The sequence below is a fragment of the Manis javanica genome, chromosome 11, assembly GCF_040802235.1.
Source record: "Manis javanica isolate MJ-LG chromosome 11, MJ_LKY, whole genome shotgun sequence".
Classification (NCBI taxonomy): domain Eukaryota; kingdom Metazoa; phylum Chordata; class Mammalia; order Pholidota; family Manidae; genus Manis; species Manis javanica.
The window spans coordinates 69,884,739-69,906,011 of record NC_133166.1 but is presented as its reverse complement, the minus strand read 5'-3'; the positions used below and the strand labels follow the sequence as shown (position 1 = coordinate 69,906,011).

General features: G+C 39.4%; 1 protein-coding gene across 4 annotated transcripts in view; it reads right to left on the bottom strand.

The window, feature by feature from the left end:
* SARNP (SAP domain containing ribonucleoprotein) overlaps positions 1 to 21,273 on the bottom strand; it is a 69,744-nt gene that overhangs the window by 28,974 nt on the left and 19,497 nt on the right. For all 4 annotated transcript variants that reach the window (XR_001852786.3, XM_037008926.2, XM_017658554.3 and 1 more), the window contains exons 8-9: positions 14,829 to 14,854; positions 13,657 to 13,725 (exon numbers count right to left, since the gene is read on the bottom strand). Coding sequence is in view for 3 of the 4 variants with exons in the window: in XM_037008926.2 (XP_036864821.1) it covers positions 13,657 to 13,725; positions 14,829 to 14,854 (95 nt within the window). In the remaining variant the exon portion in view is untranslated. The remainder of the gene's footprint in view (positions 1 to 13,656; positions 13,726 to 14,828; positions 14,855 to 21,273) is intronic.

Here is a 21,273-nt window from a genome sequence, read left to right as displayed (position 1 = left end):
TATGGCAAAGAGTACCAAGGGTAAGATCTCTCTACCTAAAATGGAATTCTAGCTTTATCTTCCAAACCCAATTTCCAAAGTCTTCAAGATTCAAATCTGAGAGAACTGTCAAAATTTACTAAATTTCACCCTGAACACAGTAAAGAATACTGCTCTAAGCTTTGTGTGCCAGGATTATCTGCTCTGCCAAAAGGAGCCCACTTTGATTTAATAAGCACCCCGTGGGCTACATGTTGAAAGCATTCACCTTCAATTTTATTGCCAGTGCCACTCTGGATCCTAAGGAGAAACTAGGAGAAACAAAACAGTGACCCAAATGTAACCCAGGCTTATTTATAGAATCTGAACTCAGGGATTTATAAAACACAAAGCAAGAGTATTTACTGAATTCAAGTAAGAAATATCTTCACTATTCTCAGAGGACCAAAAGAATTAACTAAGCCGGGTTTCTCCTGGTCAGTGCAAAGAAGGTCCCTCACTCACCACCCCTCTTTACACCATGTGCGAGAAGAATTCCCATCATAAGAATTCAGTCAGATATCCTTTCAAAATCAGGGCATTTTAGGGAAGCTCGGGTACTGCTGAAGTGCTGGCTGTTCTTGAATAGTTGTTTTAAATGACCGAGCTACTGTTCACATCCAACACTATTCAGTGTAAGAGTCTCATGTATATTCCCATCAGGCCCTAAACCCTACCACTTTATTTTCTCAGAAGTCTTTTCCCTGGAGTGATGGGGGAGTGGCTGATAGTGTGCTAACACGGTTACATTTTGCAAAACAAATAGCTACCCCCTTTTGTAAATAAACTTCCATACTAAGATGTTTAAATTCTCAGGCCAGTCTGATGTTCCATGGGAATATAAAGTAAGAAAGAGGCAAAAAAGAAAAGAGGGAGCCTTACGGTCAATTTCCTGAGCCTCACTGCCACGTGACTGATGGCAGGATGAAAAGCAGAGCCTGGGGGCTTTCAGGCGAAGGTAGATTAATAATGGCCTTGACTTCCCAGAGGCAAAGGTTACGAAACACTCCAGGGAGTGGGCTTCCAATTTCATACTCTCAGGGTGAATGACAGCAACTGATGGTTTTTCTCTTAGAAACACTTCAATACTTAAACATCCAGCTGCCACCTCCTGTCCCAGGTTTCTGAAATTTATCTGAACATGTTTATTTCCCGAGCCTTTATGCCAGCTGGATCACAGAACATGGGGTGGCTCTAGAAACCAATGCAAAGAGCCCAAGCAGGACTAGAGGTGAAGGATTGGACTGGCAGGGGGAACTCCATCTTAACACATATACAGCTAAGAGATACCCTAACACTCCCCCATGAATACACATAATATACTTCTCAATACAACCATGCTAACTATTCCCAACAATCTTTCAACTATGAGATCAGAATTAATCCTCTGAGACCAGTAGGGTGCCAGTAACTTTAAAGCTACCCTAAAATTAGCAACCACCAGGAACTGTTTCTCCTCCTATCTTTACAGGACTTGAAGCCCCTAAAACACAGACAGCTTAGAACCAAACTTCTGAGTCACTGGCTCCCATCACTTTCTTTCTCTTGTCCAAATCAAGCTCTTTCCCCAACCCCCACTACCCTCCAACCCCAGAGGAGGTCGTCTCGGTCTTGCTCTAGCTGACTGCAGGACAAAGCAAGGCAGGTGGAGGAAATGAAGGCTTCACATTTGAGACCCCCAGAAACCAAGTTTCTATTAAAAGTCCCCACCTCCCTCCTTTAAAAGCCAGGAAGTTGCTGCTTTTAAGGATAAGTGATGCTGAGCTTGGCAGAAATGTCAAGAAGTCAGTAGAGGGAAGCTAACAACTTTTGAGAAGAGGTGAATACTGTCTTGGCCAAAATATGCAGAATGAGGGAGAAGAGTTACCTAGAGCATTCAGAAATTTAGAATGAATACTAGGAAAACAGATTATCTTCACCTGTAACATTTTACAATGCAGATTTCTAGCTTCACCCCAACCTAATAAATCTGAATCTCAAAAGGAAAAGCCTAAGGAGCTATATTTTAAAAAGGGTTCCCTGGTGACCCTAACATGCAGCTATAGTTGGGAACAAATGCAAATACCTTTGAGAAAGTATATTTTAAAAAATCTCACCAAATCCTGCTACCCCACACCAATTCTCCTACCAAAAGTACTAGGGGACAAGCAAGAAAGTTTATGCTTCTCACAAACAGGGTATCTCAGCTGCACAGATGTGAAGGGGAAAAGCAAGCTATGAAGGAATTACAGCTGGTTCTAAAGAGCATACCTGTCTCTGCATTCCTAGGGAATTCAAACAGGAAGAGAGACTCTTACCAGATGAGTTCAATACAGAAAATAACACTCAAAACAATATAAGGGAATACCTCCGATTAAAAGAGGGAGGCAACTAGGTTGAAGTATGGTTATTTTTTTCTACAGAATACAAAGGAAGAGAGGGACTATCAATAAAACGGAGAACAGGTCAGTTTTGTGCTAAGCCTCATGCATTTTGCTCTGTTCATTTAAAGCACTAAAGGGGTCCATCACATAAGGCCCCTCAACTTAAGAGTTCTGTTTCATTTCAGGTGCTCTTCCTCCTCAACCACTTGACACCTAAGCATGAACCTGGCAGTGAGAATTCTGTAACTGCCTCATCTATTCTATACCTCACTATTAACTCCTCACTCAATAAATACTTTCTAAAATCCAGACACCAAGCATTTCAAACATAATCTCCTTCTCAATAAACACTAGGAATTTAAAGATTTAATATTTGATATGAACTCCAAATGTAAACACCCTGAAAAGATATTTCTATTTCTGTCCTAAGAATTTGCTCTGGGGGTAAGAAGGATAAGATTCGGTTAAAATACTGTTTTTAAAAATGTGAGAAAAGAGTAACAAAGAAAAGTCGAGAGGAAGGTCTTAACAAGTGATGTCAGTTTGCAAACATTACCACTAAGTATCTCCCTAAAAAATATCTCCCAATCTGATGCCTTGCCTTATTCCCATCTCCAAAATACTGTAAAATTTTGTCTGACCTATTTCAACTTTGCTTTTTCTGAGTACATAAAAAAAATAAACTATATGTAATCAAACCTTACTTGAATGGAACCCATATATACTTTTAAAAATGTTACCTGTCCTTACCAATGTCATACCAAAGAACAGTATTACTCAAGTATCAGCCTCTCAAGTATCAAAATACATCTTCAACACTCCTACAACTCTCACAACACAAGGAGACTTTGAACACGAAAATTCCACCCTCCCAAAAAACCTAGCAACACACACACACACACCAAAAAAAAAAAAAAAAAAAAAACACGCCCAAACAAAAAACACCCCACACTTTTCTCTCCCATACAGATTCTGAAGCACAAGTAGACTTGGATTCAGATAGTTAGCTCACATTTCACCATAGCTGGAAAGAGCATCAGAGAGTAATCAGACAGGTATTGCTCTGCTTAGAAGAACCAGGCCAACTACTGGTCACCCCCAAACTAGACATACAACTAGACATACAACCAGATGTAATGTGATTTACAGGTGGATTTTAAAAGTTATCTAACTTATGTACTAAGAGTGGCACGTAAAACAAAACTCTGATACTCAAAGAATGATAGCACCCCAAGAAGTAGGCCGGCAAAAACAACTGAAGGGATTTAAAGGTAAAACAGACTCAACAGAATCTAGCATTTCCCTCTTTTTCCAGGCTGTGTTTACTCTTGGGGCAAAGACTACAGGGGGATCACAGAAAGGCATTAAAACCTGTTTTTTATCAAAGTCACCAGTTCTGACATGTCAGAAGGAATACAAAGACATAAAGTGGGGGCAAGGGTACAGAACAGGCAAACAGAAAAGAGTGAGCTTTTCCCTTTACTAGCTTTTTTATTTCTAGTTCTCTGGGTTCAAATCCAATGAAAGAAAAGAGAGAAAAAAATAAAATGAATTTGTACAAGATTCTAATGGTCTCAACCATGTACCTTACGGAAGTATAACCCTTTATCAGAAACTTCCCACAGGTCCAATTTTTAGTAAACAAGGCAAACACCAGCCACAAATGCCGACATAGCATCAAAATCTTTGTTTCACTTTCCCCAAATTTTAAAGCTTTTCCTCTTTAAAGTAGTCCATTTATACTCCTAACATTTCTTGTCCAATTTTTTCCTCTCACACAGCTAGGTAAAACTGTGTATTTGAGGGTTAGGAGATACTGGGAGGCCATTAGTGGTTGAGCAAAGAAAAACCTGACTCCTATTTCTCTAGTTAAAATTAGAATACATTTTCAAGAGCCCTGGGCAGAAGAGAGAAAAATTAAATTCTGCCCCTTTGCTCTCCCAAATTCCTATAGCCAAGTGGTTCAACAGCAATTGAATGGCACATATAATGACATCACTGACTGGAACCATAATAGAAGGGAATGAGAAGAGCAGATAGTAGGAGCGGCAGGAATGGAGGATGGTGAAGACGTATTTGTGTTACAGACAAAAGACAAGTTCTGTTCCTCAGCAGCAACAAATGAAGAACCAGACGAGAAGATAAACTGAGGTCAGAGAGTTTTCCCTATTGTTTCCTCTTTAAACAGCTTCTTCACCACTCCCTCAAGATTTGTTCCAATGGGCAAGTGGAGAAACAGCTCTTTGTTTTTTTAGATTTTATTTTGGTATCAATATAAAACCACACAAGCAACATTGTGGTTACTAGATTCCCCCCATTATTGAGTCCCCACCAAATACCGCATTACAGTCACTGTCCATCAGCATAGTAAGATGCTATAGAGTCACTATTTGTCTTCTCTATGCTATACTGCCTTCCCAGTGCGCCCCCCTACGTTACGTGTGCTGATCGTACTGCCCCTTATTCCCCTTGTCCCTCCCTTCCCTCTCACCCTCCCCAGTCCCTCTGCCTTTGGTAGTCAAATCTTGGGTTCTGAAGTCTGCTGCTGTTTTGTTCCTTCAGTTTTTCCTTTGTTCTTATGCTCCATAGATGAGTGATATAATTTGGTACTTGTCTTTCTCCACCTGTCTTATTTCAGTGGGCATGATACCCTCTACCTCCATCCATGTTACAAATGGTAAGATGTTTTCTTCTTATGGTTAAATAATATTCCATTGTGCATATGTACCACATCTTCTTCATCCATTCACCTACTGATGGACACTTAGGTTGCTTCCATTTATTGGCTACTGTAAATAATGCTGCAATAAACATAGAGGTGCATCTGTCTTTTACAAACTGGTCTGCTGCATTCTTAGGGTAAATTCTTAGAAGTGGAATTCCTGGGTCAAATGGTATTTCTATTTTGAGCTTTTTGAGAAACTTCCATACTGCTTTCCACAATGCTTGAACTAGTTTACATTCCCACCAGCAGTGTAGGAGGGTTCCCGTTTCTCTACAACCTTGCCAACATTTGTTGTTGTTTCTCTTTTGGATGGTGGCGATCCTTACTGCTGTGAGGTGATATCTCATTGTGGTTTTAATTTGCATTTCTCTGATAACTAGCAATATGGAGCATTTTTTCATTTGTCTGTTGGCCATCTGAATTTCTTCTTTGGAGAACTGTCTGTTCAGCTCCTCTGCCTGTTTTTTAATTGGATTATTTGTTTTTTGTTTATTGAGGTGCGTGACCTCTTTATGTATTTTGGATGTCAACCTTTTATCAGACCTGTCATTTATGAATATATTCTCCCATACTGTGGGATACCTTTTTTGTTCTATTGATGGTGTCCTTTGCTGTACAGAAGCTTTTCAGCTTGATAAAGTCCCACTTGCTCATTTTTCCTTCTGTTTCCCTTGCCTGGGGAGATATGTTCATGAAGAAGTCACTCATGTTTATGTGCAGGAGATGTTTGCCGATGTTTTTTTCTAAAAGTTTTATGGTTTCATGACTTACATTCAGGTCTTTGATCCATTTTGAATTTACTTTTGTGTATGGGGTTAGACAGTGATCCAGTTTCATTCTCTTACATGTAGCTGTCCAGTTTTGCCAGCACCATCTGTTGAAGAGACTGTCATTTGCCCATTGTATGTCCATGGCTCCTTTATCATATATTAATTGACCATATATGTTTGGGTTAATGTTTGGAGTCTCTATTCTGTTCCACTGGTCTGTGGGTCTGTTCTTGTGCCATACCAAATTGTCTTGATTACTGTGGCTTTGTAGTAGAGCTTGAAGTTGGGAAGCGAGGCCCCCTGCTTTATTCTTCCTTCTGAGGATTGCTTTGGCTATTAGGGGTCTTTTGTGGTTCCATATGAATTTTAAAACTATTTGTTTCAGTTTGTGGAAGAATATTGTTGGTATTTTGATAAGCATTGCATTAAATCTGTAGATTGCTTTAGGCAAGATGGCTATTTTGACAATATAATTCTTCCTAGCCAAGAGCATGGAATGAGTTTCCATTTGTTAGTGTCTTCTTAAATTTCTCTTAAGAGTGTCTTATAGTTTTCAGGATATAGGTCTTTCACTTCCTTGGATAGGTTTATTCCTAGGTATTTTATTCTTTCTGATGCAATTGAGAAAGGAATTGTTTTCCAGATTTCTCTTTCTGCTAGTTCATCGTTAGTGTATAGGAAAGCCACAGATTTCTGTGAATTAATTTTGTATCCTGCAACTTTGCCAAATTAATATATTAGTTCTAGTAGTTTTGCAGTGGATTCTTTAGGGTTTTTTATGTACAATTATCATGTAGTCTGCAAACAGCAACAGTTTGGCTTCTTCCTTACCAATCTGGATGCCTTTTATTTCTTTCTGATTTCTCTTTCCACTAGTTCATCATTACTGTATAGAAATGAAACAGATTTCTGATTAGGTCTGATTGTCATGGCTAGGACCTCCAGTACTATGTTGAATAAAAGCAGAGAAACTGGGCATCCTTGTCTTGTTCCCAATCTTAGGGGAAAAGCTTTCAGCATCTCACTGTTAAGTATAATGTTAGCTGTGGGTTTATCATATATGGCCTTTATTATGTTGAGGTACTTGCCCTCTATACCCATTTTGTTGAGAATTTTTATCATGAATGGATGTTGAATTTTGTCGAATGCTTTTTCAGCATCTATGAATATGATCATGTGGTTTTTGTCCATGTGGTGGATGATGTTGATGGATTTTTTAATGTTGTACCATCCTGCATCCCTGAGATGAATACCACTTGGTCATGGTGTATGATCCACTTGATGGATTTTTTAATTCGGTTTCCTAATATTTTGTTGAGTATTTTTGCATCTATGTTCATCAGGGATATTGGTCTGTAATTTTCTTTTTTGGTGACGTGTTTGCCTGATTTTGGTATTAGGGTGATGTTGGCTTCCTAGAATGAGTTTGGGAGTATTCCCTCCTCTTCTATTTTTTGGAAAACGTTAAGGAGAATGGGTATTATATCTTCTCTGTATGTCTGATAAAATTCCAAGGTAAATCCATCTGGCCCGGGGGTTTTGTTCTTGGGTAGTTTTTTGAATTACCAATTCAATTTCTTTACTGGTAATTGGTTTGTTTAGGTTTTCTGTTTCTCCCTTGGTCAGTCTTGGAAGGTTGTATTTTTCTAGGAAGTTGTCCATTTCTTCTAGGTTTTCCAGCTTGTTAGCATATAGGTTTTCATAGTAGACTCTAATAATTCTTTGTATTTCTGTGGGGTCCATCATGATGTTTCCTTTCTCGTTCCTGATTCTGTTTATTTGTGTTGATTCTCTTTTTCTCTTAATAAGTCTGGCTAGAGGCTTACCTATTTTGTTTATTTTCTCAAAGAACCAGCTCTTGGTTTCATTGTTTTTTTTCTATTGTTTATTCTTCTCAATTTTATGTATTTCTTCTCTGATCTTTATTATGTCCCTCCTTCTGCTTACTATAGGCCTCATCTGTTCTTTTTCCAATTTCGATAATTGTGATGTTAGACTGTTCATTTGGGTTTGTTCTTCCTTCTTTAAATGTGCCTTGATTGCTATATACTGTCCTCTTAAGACTGCTTTCGCTGCGCCCCACAGAAGTTGGGGCTTTGTGCTGTTGTTGGCATTTGTTTCCATATATTGCTTGATCTCTACTTTAATTTGGTCACTGATCCATTGATTATTTAGGAGCAGGTTGTTAAGTCTCCATGTGTTTGTGAGCCTTTTTGCTTTGTACAATTTATTTCTAGTTTTATGCTTTTGTGGTCCGAGAAGTTGGTTGGTAGAATTTCAATCTTTTTTAATTTACTGAGGCTCTTTTTGTGGCCTAGTATGCGGTCTATTCTGGAGAATGTTCCATATGCACTTGAGAAGAATGTGTACCCTGCTGCATTTGGGTGTAGAGTTCTATAGATGCCTATTAGGTCCATCTGTTATAGTGTGTTGTTCAGTGCCTGTGTCCTTACTTATTTTCTGTCTGGTGGATCTGTCCTTTGGAGTGAGTGGTGTGTTGAAGTCTCCTAAAATGAATGCATTGCATTCTATTTCCTCCTTTAATTCTGTTAGTATTTGTTTCAAATATATTGGTGCTCCTGTATTGGGTGCATATATATTTATAATGGTTATATCCTCTTCTTGGACTGAGCCCTTTATCATTATTTAATGTCCTTCTTTATCTTTTGTCACTTTCTTTCTTTTGAAGTCTATTTTGTCTGATACTAGTACTGCAGCAACTGCTTTTTTGTCCCTGTTTTTGGCATGAAATATCTTTTTCTATCCCTTGACTTTTAGTCTGTGCATGTCTTTGGGTTTGAGGTGAGTCTCTTGTAAGCAGCATATTGATGGGTCCTGCTTTTTTATCCATTCTATTACTCTGTCTTTTGATTGCTGCATTGAGTCCATTTACATTTATGGTGATTATTGAAACATATGTACTTATTGCCATTGCATGCTTTAGATTCGTGGTTACCAAAGGTTCAAGGTTAGCTTCTTTACTACCTTACTGTCTAATTTAACTCACTTATTGAGCTATTATAAATACCGTCTGATGATTCTTTATTTCCTCCCTTCTTATTCCTCCTCCTCCATTCTTTGTATGTTGGGTGTTTTATTCTGTGCTCTTCTGTGTTTCCTTTGACTGCCTTTGTTGGTAGTTGATCTTATTTTTTTGCCTTTAGTTAGTATTTGTTTGATCTGCTTTCTTTGTTGTGATTTTATTTTCTCTGGTGACATCTATTTAACCAAAGGAGTGCTTCCATCTAGAACAGTCCCTCTAGAATACCTTGTACAGGTGGTTTGTGGGAGGCAAATTCCCTCAACTTTTGCTTGTCTGGGAATTGTTTAATCCCTCCTTCATATTTAAATGATAATCATGTTGAATATAGTATTCTTGGTTCTAGCCCCTTCTGTTTCATTGCATTAAATATATCATGCCATTCTCTTCTGGCCTGTAAGTTTCTGTTGAGAAGTCTGATTATAGCCTGGTGGGTTTTCTTTTGTAGGTGACCTTTTATCTCTCTGGCTGCCTTTCATAGTCTGTCCTTGTCCTTGATCTTTGCCATTGTAATTATTATGTGTCTTGATGTTGTCCCCCTTGGGTCCCTTCTTTTAGTAATTCTGTGTGCTTTTGTCATCTGAGCGACTATTTCCCCTCCAGTGTGGGGAAGTTTTCAGCAATTATTTCTTCAAAGACACTTTCTATCCCTTTTTCTGTTCTTCTGGTACCCCTATAATGTGGATATTGTTCCATTTGGATTGGTCACACAGTTCTCTTAATATTCTTTCACTCCTGGAGATCCTTTTATCTGTCTCTGCATCAGCTTCTCTCCATTCCTGTTCTCTTATTCCATTAACAGCCTCTTGCACCTCGTCCATTCTGCTTTAAGTCCTTCCGGAGATTGTTTTATTTCTGTGCTCCTCCTCCCAACTTTATCCATTAGCTCTTGCATTCTTCTCTGCATCTCCATCAGCATGGTTATGACCTTTATTTTGAATCCTCTTTCAGGAGGATTGGTTAAATCTATCTCCCCGGGTTCCCTCTCAGAGGATGTCTGAGTTATTTTTGTCTGTATCAAGTTCTTCTGCCTTTTCATGGCAATAGAGGTAGTTGTACACAGTTGGCGCATGTGTCAGCTGGGAGAACAAAGTCCCTTCCTGCTTGCCTGTCACCTTCCCTTCCTGTGAGAATTGCAACCCCCAGCAGCTTGTGCTGGGCAGCTGCACACCAACGGGGCCTTTGTGTCTGACCTGGGCAGCTGTGGAGGAGGCTCTGCCCAGCTGCTGTGGGCATGGCCGGACTCAGGCTGCTGCTGCCCTATGGCAAGACATACTGGAGGGGGAACAGGCGGGAGGCTGTTTATCGCCGTGAGGTGCCTCATAGCTGCGCTGCCGCCCAGGAGGTTAGCGCGCCCAGAGTTCCCCGGGATTCCCAGCTGCTGGGCTGAGTGTGCCAGGATGCTGTGAGGCCTCTGTCCCTTTAAGACTTTCAAAAGGCACTTGCTTTTCTTTTGTCCCAGGGGCACCAGGTGTGGGAACCCGCTCACAAGTTTTACTGTTCCGTTTCCCTAGTATCCAGCACACCATACACTGTGTCTGCGCTCCCAGTGTGGATGACTAGGACTGGGTATTTAGCAGTCCTGGGCTCCCACTCCCTCCCTGCTCTGACTCCTCTCCTCCTGCCGGGGAGCTGGGGTGGGTTGCGCGCTCAGGTCCTCCCGGGCCATGGCTTGTATCTTACCCCCTTCGTGAGGCCCTGGGTTCTTGCAGGTGTAGATGTAGCCTGTGGCTGTTGTACTGTATCTTCTGGTCTCTCTTTTAAGCATAGTTGTATTTGTTGTATTTTCAAAAATATATATGGTTTTGGGAGGAGATTTCTGCTGCCCTACACACACTGCCATCTTGGCTCCTGTCTATTTTTGTTTTTAAATACTTACCTAGCAGGATTTTCTGTAACTTCCTAACTTCCTAAAGTATCAAGTTTCACTTTCTAAAATGTACCAAAATTGCGGGGGAGGGGGGCAGAGGGCAATACACTCAAATTAACTACATCATTTAACACTATAACTCTAAGCCCAAACTTAGTTTTCACTAAAACTAATGTGCTTTGAATATCATATATTCACTGAGCTGGCTTCCCATCTACTCCCTTTATCCATCTCTCATTCCTTTCAGAGATGAGTTTCTTATGCATCAGGCCAAGTCCTTCAACAGGACTGACCCAAACACTGTTTCTCTTGGGAGACACGGAAAACTAACTAACAGAAAAACCAATCAGCCAAGCACAGGACTGAAAACCTAGCTGGTGATCCATCATAACCAACCGAGAAGTTATTTATTTGGGTTTTGTTTTGTTTAAGGGGGTGGGAGTTTTCTCAGCCCATAGTCACCATGAGGCTTATATGAGAAAAGGCATGCCATTCTATCCTCAGATAGTCCAAAGAGTTGGAAGGGACAATTTACAGCCTCTTGTGTAAAAAATGTCTATAAATGCCAATGCCATCTTTGCTCTGTCAATTCCCATTATCCTAAACCAACAGGATTCTATTCACTGAGAGTTGAGTTGGAAACATGAACAGACAAGCCTTTCTTGGACAGGGGGAAAAGGGGAAGATGACTGAGCTGGGGAAGAACGCCAGATTTCTTTAAGTTTCTGTGTCCTGCCTAATGTGTATAGTGTACTAGTGAAGCTGAAAACTGAAATACATGAGCAGTTCTGCAAAAGTCAGCCTAGGAAGTATAGCAGAGATTTAGTGCCCTCAAACTGGTCATATGCTCAAGCCATAAATCTAAAATAAGATTTGGTGATCAGACTATGACAGTTAAAATAACTCAGCTGTAAACACTACTGATCTATGGCTCACTTCCTCTTACACTCTTTCTCTCTTTATCTTTTATACACTGGTCTGCAGTGGAATCTACTGAAGAAAAGTCAACAAGCAATCAGGGCCTTAAGCTGAGTCAAGCAAACAAACCCCACACAATGTAGATGACAGAAAGTCAGTTTCCCATTCCCTGTTCAGGGTACTAGGATGAAGAAGAGGTCCACACCACCTGGTAACCTCCGCTATTTGTACCATATCTAACCAGATGAGATTTGTACTTAGAAAACTGTAAAACAAAGTCAGTGACCAAATTTTATAGGAGGGAGTATTATAAAAAAGACAGAACCCCAGGACAAGGTGGAGAGAGGTGTGCTGACCTGGCTGTTCCATAAATATAAATCTAACCGTGTCACTAACCTTGGCCAAACAACCAAATACTAGGTGGCAAATCATCTCTGGGGATAGAGAACAGCTAAACACAAGACTCAGATCCAGGGAACTCTCACCAAGAAATGTAGCCAGCTGCAATTTCAGGATTTGGGTCTAGAAAAACTAAGTTCCAAAAAAAAACTACTTGAAAAAAAGAACACCTTCTTTTCTTATCTCTCACTCCCATTCCTCAAGTTTTTTTTCCCTCCACAGATTCACTCTGAGACTGCTTATATTCTACAAGTACTAAAAAATTCTGCACTACAGATACAGTGGTCTAGATATGTGCTCTGATAAAATTCCTCTCTGGAATGTGTACATATGAGCTAAGTAGGACGAGATACAATGTTCAATTTTTCAAATGTTGATGGGACACACAGACACAATTCTCTAGAAGAATAAAGTTATTGCTGAGATTCTCAGACATACCTAAAAAGAAGATAGATGAGAACAAGGGCCACAGATCTAAGGAATCCTTCCCCGTGGCCATCTAGCAAAACACAAATGATTTTTGGCTTAAAATAATTCTTCCCAATTAAGCTGCATGCTTATGTAAGAATTACATACTCTGCCCCTCTCTCAACTCCTAAATCTTTTTTATTTCATACAAATGAGCAAATCCTCCTACTGATCATCTATGGTCTTAGCATCAAGCTGGGCAAACAGACCTGGTGTTGTATTTCTGGTAAACATTAAAAAATGTAACCTAAAGGGAAGGAAGATATAGCATAGTTGTACACAAGATTATCAGTCCCACAGAGGCAAAACAAGTGGTTACTTTTTAGTGCTCAAGTTTTTTTTTTTCTCTTTAGCAAAAATATAGGACAGTTTTTTCTAACTGATTTCCAGAGAGCTAAATGCTTCCATACTCAAGTGGGAAATGATTTTATAATGGTTTTTCTGGTTTGAGAGTCTTCCCTTTACCCTGCCACCACTGCAACAGCCCAAAAAGCTCTGCCATTCTCACGGATCAGACAGGAAGAGGATACGGGACTAGCATTTTCTCTGATGTGCCTAGCAAAACTCTAAACACAAAATGCTCAGTAGGGCTGACTGCCCCAGAAAGCATGGTGTCAACAAAGCCAGCTTCTTTATAAACTAACTAATAACAGTTAGCATAGGGGCAGAAAGAATGAAGTAACTTTCTCATTTTTGTTACCCAGAATCTCCAAATTTTGTTTCTAGGGTCCTCTGACCTAAAGACAGGACTGTCTTCTCCTGATTATATAATTTCCATTATGCCTATATAAGAAGTTAAAGCAGATGCAACAAGTTTTAACATCACTGAATTCAACATCTTAACCAAGAGGAATATAGACCATGCTCTAATAGCCTGGGTGGAAACTATGAAAACAATCTGTGGAAAGAAACAATTAGCTTTGTGAAACAATCCCTATAATGTAATCAGCAGTCAGTGAGGGGAGGTGACAGTCAAAGGATTTTGTGAAACCAAGTGCTGAATGGCCAGCTACAATCTCACAAAGGCCATTTTCAACCTATGTAACTCTCAAGCTACTTCTCATGTTGCAAAAACAGTACCTTACCCTTCTGGAGATTGAAGAGACATTCAAACCAAATCTTTGAGCTCTTTCCTTTAGTTTATCCAGGTTAACCTACAAAAACATAAGGGAAAAAAAGGTATTAAAAAGAAAAAGAACCGAAAATACAGAGGGCAGAAACTATGATCCAAAGCTAAGCATTCAAATAAGCCTACAACATCAAAGATACCCTATGTGCCAAATTATAAAACTAGGCAGTACCATCCATGCTACGAATTATTAAAAGGCCTCTTCTGGAATGCAGTGAAAGATTCAGCCCTGCCTCCTTCATTCATCTAAGGTGGCCAGAACCTAAGGCGGTTTAGGAGCAAAGTGGGCCAAACACTATTTGAAAAAGCAAACAAATGTCTAAATCATCACCTCTAAACAAGTCCATTATTCACAAACCCAAATCACTAATTTCTATACAAAGTCTCGGCAACTAGTTCTTAACTATTTCCTAGCAAAGAGGAACTATAACTGCAACTCTCCCTCCTTCACAAGACAAATCTGCCATCAGCATCCAACTCAATTTTCTTCCTTCCTTTTTCTTGGAAGCCTTGACATATAAGACTTATTATCATAAAGATAGTTGGGACAATTTCACTATTACTACTACTATAATATTTCACCCTCACTTATCAATATTCAACTATAACTTCAAGAGCACGATTTCATAAAGCTAAACATATTTCACCACACATTTTATTCCACTTTCTACACATGCCAACTAATCACCATGTGTAGAAGGCATCTTACTCTACCAGTCTTTATTCTCTGACTTCATATTGGTTAGGTAGTATTTAAAAATACCAGTATCTACAAATGAAACTTATACCTGCTTCCACATATTCTCTTGTGGTAATTAAGAACTACACAATATCCAAAGCCACTGGACAAGGCCTAACCTCCTATACCATAAAAGACTTATATGGACTCTAGCTAACTAAATATGTTTTTTCAAGAAGAATGGAAAGAAAATGTCTGTAGTGACTTTGAAGATGTGGCAATTTTCCTGACCTCTCAGTACCTCCAACAACTCTTTTTATTTAGGACATAAAACAATGTACTGAAAACAAATGTCAGCGAACACATATCATCTAGGGCACATATCATCTACAACTTTAAAACGATAGACTTAAGATTTGGCTCTCAAGATATAAAGAAAGATTTCTTACCATAGGCTTGGGGTCAGATGACAGACCTAAAAAAGCAAACAGAAGTTTTATTTAATATTTTTTAAGTCATAAAGGAAGTTGACAGTCTTTAAGTCAAATTAGACAGCATAAAAATAGTATAGAGTACAAATTTCCTTTATCTTCTGATAAGAAAGAAAATGCAGAGATTGCATCTAAAGATGATGAATGCATTCACTGCTGATGGGAATATACAATGGTACAGCCACTTTGGAAAACAATTTGGCAGTCCCTCAAAAAGTTAAAAGATAAGTTATACCATGACTTAGCAATTCCACTCCTAGGGTATATACCCAAGAGAAATGAAAACAAACATCCACACAAAAACTTGTGTATGAATGTTCACAGCAACATTATCTACAGTAGCCAAAAAGTGAAAACAACCCAAATGTCCATCAACTGATGACTGGATAAATAAAATGTGGTATACCTGTACAATGGACCATTATCCAACAACAAACAGAAATGATGGACTGATACATGCTACAATATGGTTGAGCCCTGAATACATTATGCTAAGCAAAGTCAGTCACAAAAGACCACAAATTATTGGATTCCGTTTATATGAAGGCAAATTTACACAGAAAAAAATTAGTAGTTACGTTGGTGGGGCTGGCAGGGAGTGGAGGGAACAACTTCTAACTAGTGCAGGGTTTCTTTTTGGGGTGATATATGTCCAAAAATTAGAATGATGATAGTTGCATAAAACTGAACTATTGCTTTGAATGGATGAATTGTATGGTATATAAATTTCATATCAATAAAGCTGTTTGAGAGAAAGAGAGAGAGGACATATCTGGAAAAAAGAGCAGACTACTGTCAGTAAAATTATGGCCTCTTAAAAGCCAATGTTCTGTCCTGAAATTATCACTAAGAAAAAGGCAGTACATTGGACTGTAGGTCCAAAGCTAATCTAGTCGGTAATTATTTACTTACAACTTTTCAGAATTTTATAAACAGTCTCTGTAATTCGGTCCCTAACTCTCCACTGTAAACATTCATGTATGGATCCAACCTTTACCACAACCCATGTGCAAGGACCTGCTAGGTGCTCTCAGGTTCTCACTCATAAAACACTTCCTTTAAAATGTTACCAAAATTATATTCTTTTAAAAGCTATCAGCAGTTATAGGATGTTAGAATTAATATGAATAACACTGCAAATGTTTTATTTTATTCATGAGGTTTCCTGTTCCGACTAAGTATTAATTTTAAATTTTATCTTTCCTCAAACAGCACAATCTAATGTCTTCAATAATTTTTGTTGTACCATCATCAATCCTGTCATCTCTCTCTTGATACAACTAAAAGCCAGAAAAGATCTTGTTTCCAAAACATACAGTGATAGTGGTCAGAATTCTACTGGTCTTTTGAAAAGCACAGCAAAAGTCTACAAGACCTTTAAAGAACAATTTCTAAACCAACTTGAAACTACCAATAGGTTACTGGGAAGAATGAATTGGTTCAGGAGACTACATTTAAATTTTACATCTCTGAGAACAGGGACAATATTCTTTTTAAAAAATAACATATTTTTTTTCTCGGCGGAGCCAAGATGGTGGCATGAGTAGAGCAGCAGAAATCTCCTCCCAAAACCACATATATCTATGAAAATATAACAAAGACCACTCTTCCTAAAATAGAGACCAGAGGACACAGGACAACATCCAGACCACATCCACACCTGCGAGAACCCAGTGCCTCGCTAAGGAGGTAAGATACAAGCCCCAGCAAGGCGGGACCCAAGCGCCCCTTCACCCAGCTGCTGGCGGGAGGAGAGGAGTCAGCAGGGAGGGAGAGGGGGCCTAAGACTGCTGAACACCCAGCCCCAGCCATCCGGACCAGAGCGCAGACACAGTGTATGCGTGGGGTCCTGGATACTAGGGAAACAGGGCGGCAGGACCAGTGAGCAGGTGCCTGAGGCCGATGCCGGAGAACAAAGAAACAGGAGCGGCCATTTATTTTTCCTCTTTTCTTTTTTTTTTTTGGGCGAGTGCTTTTGGAAGTCTTAAAGGGACAGGGACCCCAATACTAGGGAAACAGGGCAGCAAGACCGGTGAGCGGGTGCCTAAGACCGGCGCCTGAGGACAAAGAAAATCATGTTTTTCTTTTTTTTAAATTCTTTATTTAATTTTTTGTTGTTGTTGTAGTTTTGTTTGGTTTGGAGAGTGCTTTTTGGAAGACTTAAAGGGGTAGGGCAGGATGCTTAGTCCAGAAGCAGGGAATCTGGGGATCTCTGGGCACTCTAACCCCCTGGGCAGCAGGGAGCACAGAGGCCCATTACGGACATGAATAGCCTCCCGGCCGCTCCCCCTCCAACGGGGCTCCACCATTTTGGAGCAGCTGCCTGAGCCAGGCCACACCCACAGCAGCACCGGAGACAAACTCCATATTAGCCAGGCAGGAAGCAGAAGCCCTGTCTGCGCACAGCTGCCCAGCACAAGCCACTAAAGATCGCTATTCTCCCAGGAGAGGAAGGCCACAAACCAACAAGAAGGAAAGCTCTTCCAGCCGTCACTCATACCAGCTCTGGAAACTATCTCTAACACCAAGAAAAGGCAAACCTACAGGCACACAAAGATCACAGAGTCAACACCTGAGAAGGAGACAGACCTAACCAGTCTTCCTGAAAAAGAATTCAAAATAAAAATCATGAACATGCTGACATAGATGCAGAGAAAAATTCAAGAGCAATGGGATAAAGTCTGGAGGGAGATAACAGATGTCAGGAAGGAGATCACAGAAGTAAAAAAACCCTGGAAGGATTTATAAGCAGAATGGAAAAGATGCAAGAGGCCACTGAAAGAATAGAAACCAGGGAACAGGAACGTATAGAAGCTGACATAGAGAGATAAAAGGATCTCCAGGAACGAAACAATACTAAGAGAATATGTGACCAATCCAAAAGGAACAATATCCATATTATAGGGGTACCAGAAGAAGAAAAGAGACGAAAAGGGATTGAAAGTGTCTTTGAAGAAATATTTGCTGAAAAATTCCCCAAACTGGGGGAGGAAATAATCAAACAGACCACAGAAATACACAGAACCCACAACAGAAAGGATCCAAGGAGGACAACACCAAGACACATAATAATTAAAATGGCAAGGATCAAGGACAAGGAATGTTTTAAAGGCAGCTAGAGAGAAAAAGGTCACCTATAAAGGAAAACCCATCAGGCTATCTATCATCAGATTTCTCGACAGAAACCCTACAGGCCAGAAGAGAACGGCAGGATATATTTAATACAATGAAACAGAAGGGCCTTGAACTAAGGACACTGTATCCAGCACGACTATCATTTAAATATGATGGCAGGATTAAACAATTTCCAGATAAGCAAAAGCTGAGGGAATTTGCTTCCCACAAACCACCTCTACAGGGCATCTTACAGGGACTGCTCTAGATGGGAGCACTCCTAAAAAGAGCACAGAACAAAACACACACCATATGAAGAACGGAGGAGGAGGATTAAGAAGGGAGAGAAGAAAAGAATCTCCAGACAGTGTATATAACAGCTCAATAAGTGAGCTAAGTTAGGCAGTCAGATACTAAAGAGGCTACTAACCTTGAACCTTTGGTAAGCACGAACTTAAAGCCTGCAATGGCAATAAGTACATATCTCTCAATAGTCACCCTAAATGTAAATGGACTTAATGCACCAATCAAAAGACACAGAGTAATAGAATGGATAAAAAAGCAAGACCCATCTATATGCTGCTTACAAGAAACTCACCTCAAACCCAAAGACATGCACAGACTAAAAGTCAAGGGATGGAAAAACATATTTCAGGCAAACAACAGTGAGAAGAAAGCAGGGGTTGCAGTACTAATATCAGACAAAATAGACTTCAAAACAAAGAAAGTAACAAGAGATAAAGAAGGACACTACATAATGATAAAGGGCTCAGTCCAACAAGAGGATATAACCATTCTAAATATATATGCACCCAACACAGGAGCACCAGCATATGTGAAACAAATACTAACAGAACTAAAGAGGGAAATAGACTGAAATGCATTCATTTTAGGAGACTTCAACACACCACTCACCCCAAAGGATAGATCCACCAGGCAGAAAATAAGTAATGACACACAGGCACTGAACAACACACTAGAACAGATGGACCTAATAGACATCTATAGAACTCTACATCCAAAAGCAACAGGATATACATTCTTCTCAAGTGCACATGGAACATTCTCCAGAATAGACCACATACTAGCTCACAAAAAGAGCCTCAGTAAATTCCAAAATATTGAAATTCTACCAAACAATTTTTCAGACCACAAAGGTATAAAACTAGAAATAAATTCTACAGAGAAAGCAAAAAGGCTCACAAACACATGGAGGATTAACAACATGCTTCTAAATAATTAATGGATCAATGAACAAATCAAAATAGAGATCAAGGAATATATAGAAACAAATAACAACAACACAAAGCCCCCACTTCTGTGGGACGCAGCAAAAGCAGTCTTAAGAGGAAAGTACACAGCGATCCAGGCACACTTGAAGAAGGAAGAACAATCCCAAATGAATAGTCTAACATCACAATTATCGAAACTGGAAAAAGAAGAACACATGAGGCCTAAAGTCAGCAGAAGGAGGGACATAATAAAGATCAGAGAAGAAATACATAAAATTGAGAAGAATAAAACAATAGCAAAAAGCAACTAAACCAAGAGCTGGTTCTTTGACAAAATAAACAAAATAGATAAGCCTCTAGCCAAACTTATTAAGAGAAAAAGAGAATCAACACGAATCAACATAATCAGAAATGAGAATGGAAAAGTCACAACAGACTCAACAGAAATACGATGAATTATTAAAGACTACTATGAAAACATATATGCCAACAAGCTGGAACACCTGGAAGAAATGGACAACTTCCTAGAAAAATACAACCTCCCAAGACTGACCAAGGAAGAAACACAAAAGTTAAACAAACCAATTAGGAGCAAAGAAATTGAAATGGTAATCAAAAAACTACCCAATAACAAAACCCCGGGGCCAGATGGATTTACCTCGGAACTTTATCAGACACACAGAGAAGACATAATACCCATTCTCCTTAAAGTTTTCCAAAAAATAGGAGAGGAAGGAATACTCCCAAACTCATTCTATGAAGCCAACATCACCCTAATACCAAAACCAGGCAAAGACCCCACCAAAAAAGAAAATTACAGACCAATATCCCTGATGAATGTAGATGCAAAAATACTCAATAAAATATTACTAAAAGAATTCAACAGCATATCAAAAGGATCATACACCACGACCAAGTGGGAATCATCCCAGGGATGCAAGGATGGTACAACATTCGAGAATCCATCAACATCATCCACCACATCAACAAAAAGGACAAAAACCACATGATCATCTCCATAGATGCTGAAAAAGCATTTGACAAAATTCAACATCCATTCATGATAAAAACTCTCAGCAAAATGGGAATAGAGGGCAAGTAACTCAACATAATAAAGGCCATAAATGATAAACCCACAGCCAACATTATACTGAACAGCGAGAAGCTGAAAGCTTTTCCTCTGAGATCGGGAACAAGACAGGGATGCCCACTCTCCCCACTGTTAAACATAGTACTAGAGGTCCTAGCCACAGGAATCAGACAAAACAAAGAAATACAAGGAATCCAGATTGGTAAAGAAGAAGTTAAACTGTCACTATTTGCAGATGATATGATATTGTACATAAAAAAACCCTAAAGACTCCACTCCAAAACTACTAGAACTGATATCGGAATACAGCAAAGTTGCAGGATACAAAACTAACACACAGAAATTGGTAGCTTTCCTATACACTAACTATGAACCAATAGAAAGAGAAGTCAGGAAAACAATTCCATTCACCATTGCATCAAAAAGAATAAAATACCTAGGAATAAACCTAACCAAAGAAGTGAAAGACCTATACCCTGAAAACTACACGTCACTCTTAAGAGAAATTAAAGGGGACACTATCAAATGGAAACTCATCCCATGCTCATGGATAGGAAGAATTAATATCGTCAAAATGGCCATCCTGCCCAAAGCAATATACAAATTTGATGCAATCCCTATCAAATTACCAGCAACATTCTTCAATGAACTGGAACAAATAATTCAAAAATTCATATGGAAACACCAATGACCCCGAATAGCCAAAGCAATCCTGAGAAAGAAGAATAAAGTACGGGAGATCTCACTCCCCAATTTTAAGCTCTACTACAAAGCCATAGTAATCAAGACAATTTGGTACTGGCACAAGAACAGAGCCACAGACCAGTGGAACAGATTAGAGACTCCAGACATTAACCCAAACATATATGGTCAATTAATATTTGATAAAGGAGCCATGGACATACAATGGTGAAATGACAGTCTCTTCAACAGATGGTGCTGGCAAAACTGGACAGCTACATGTAGG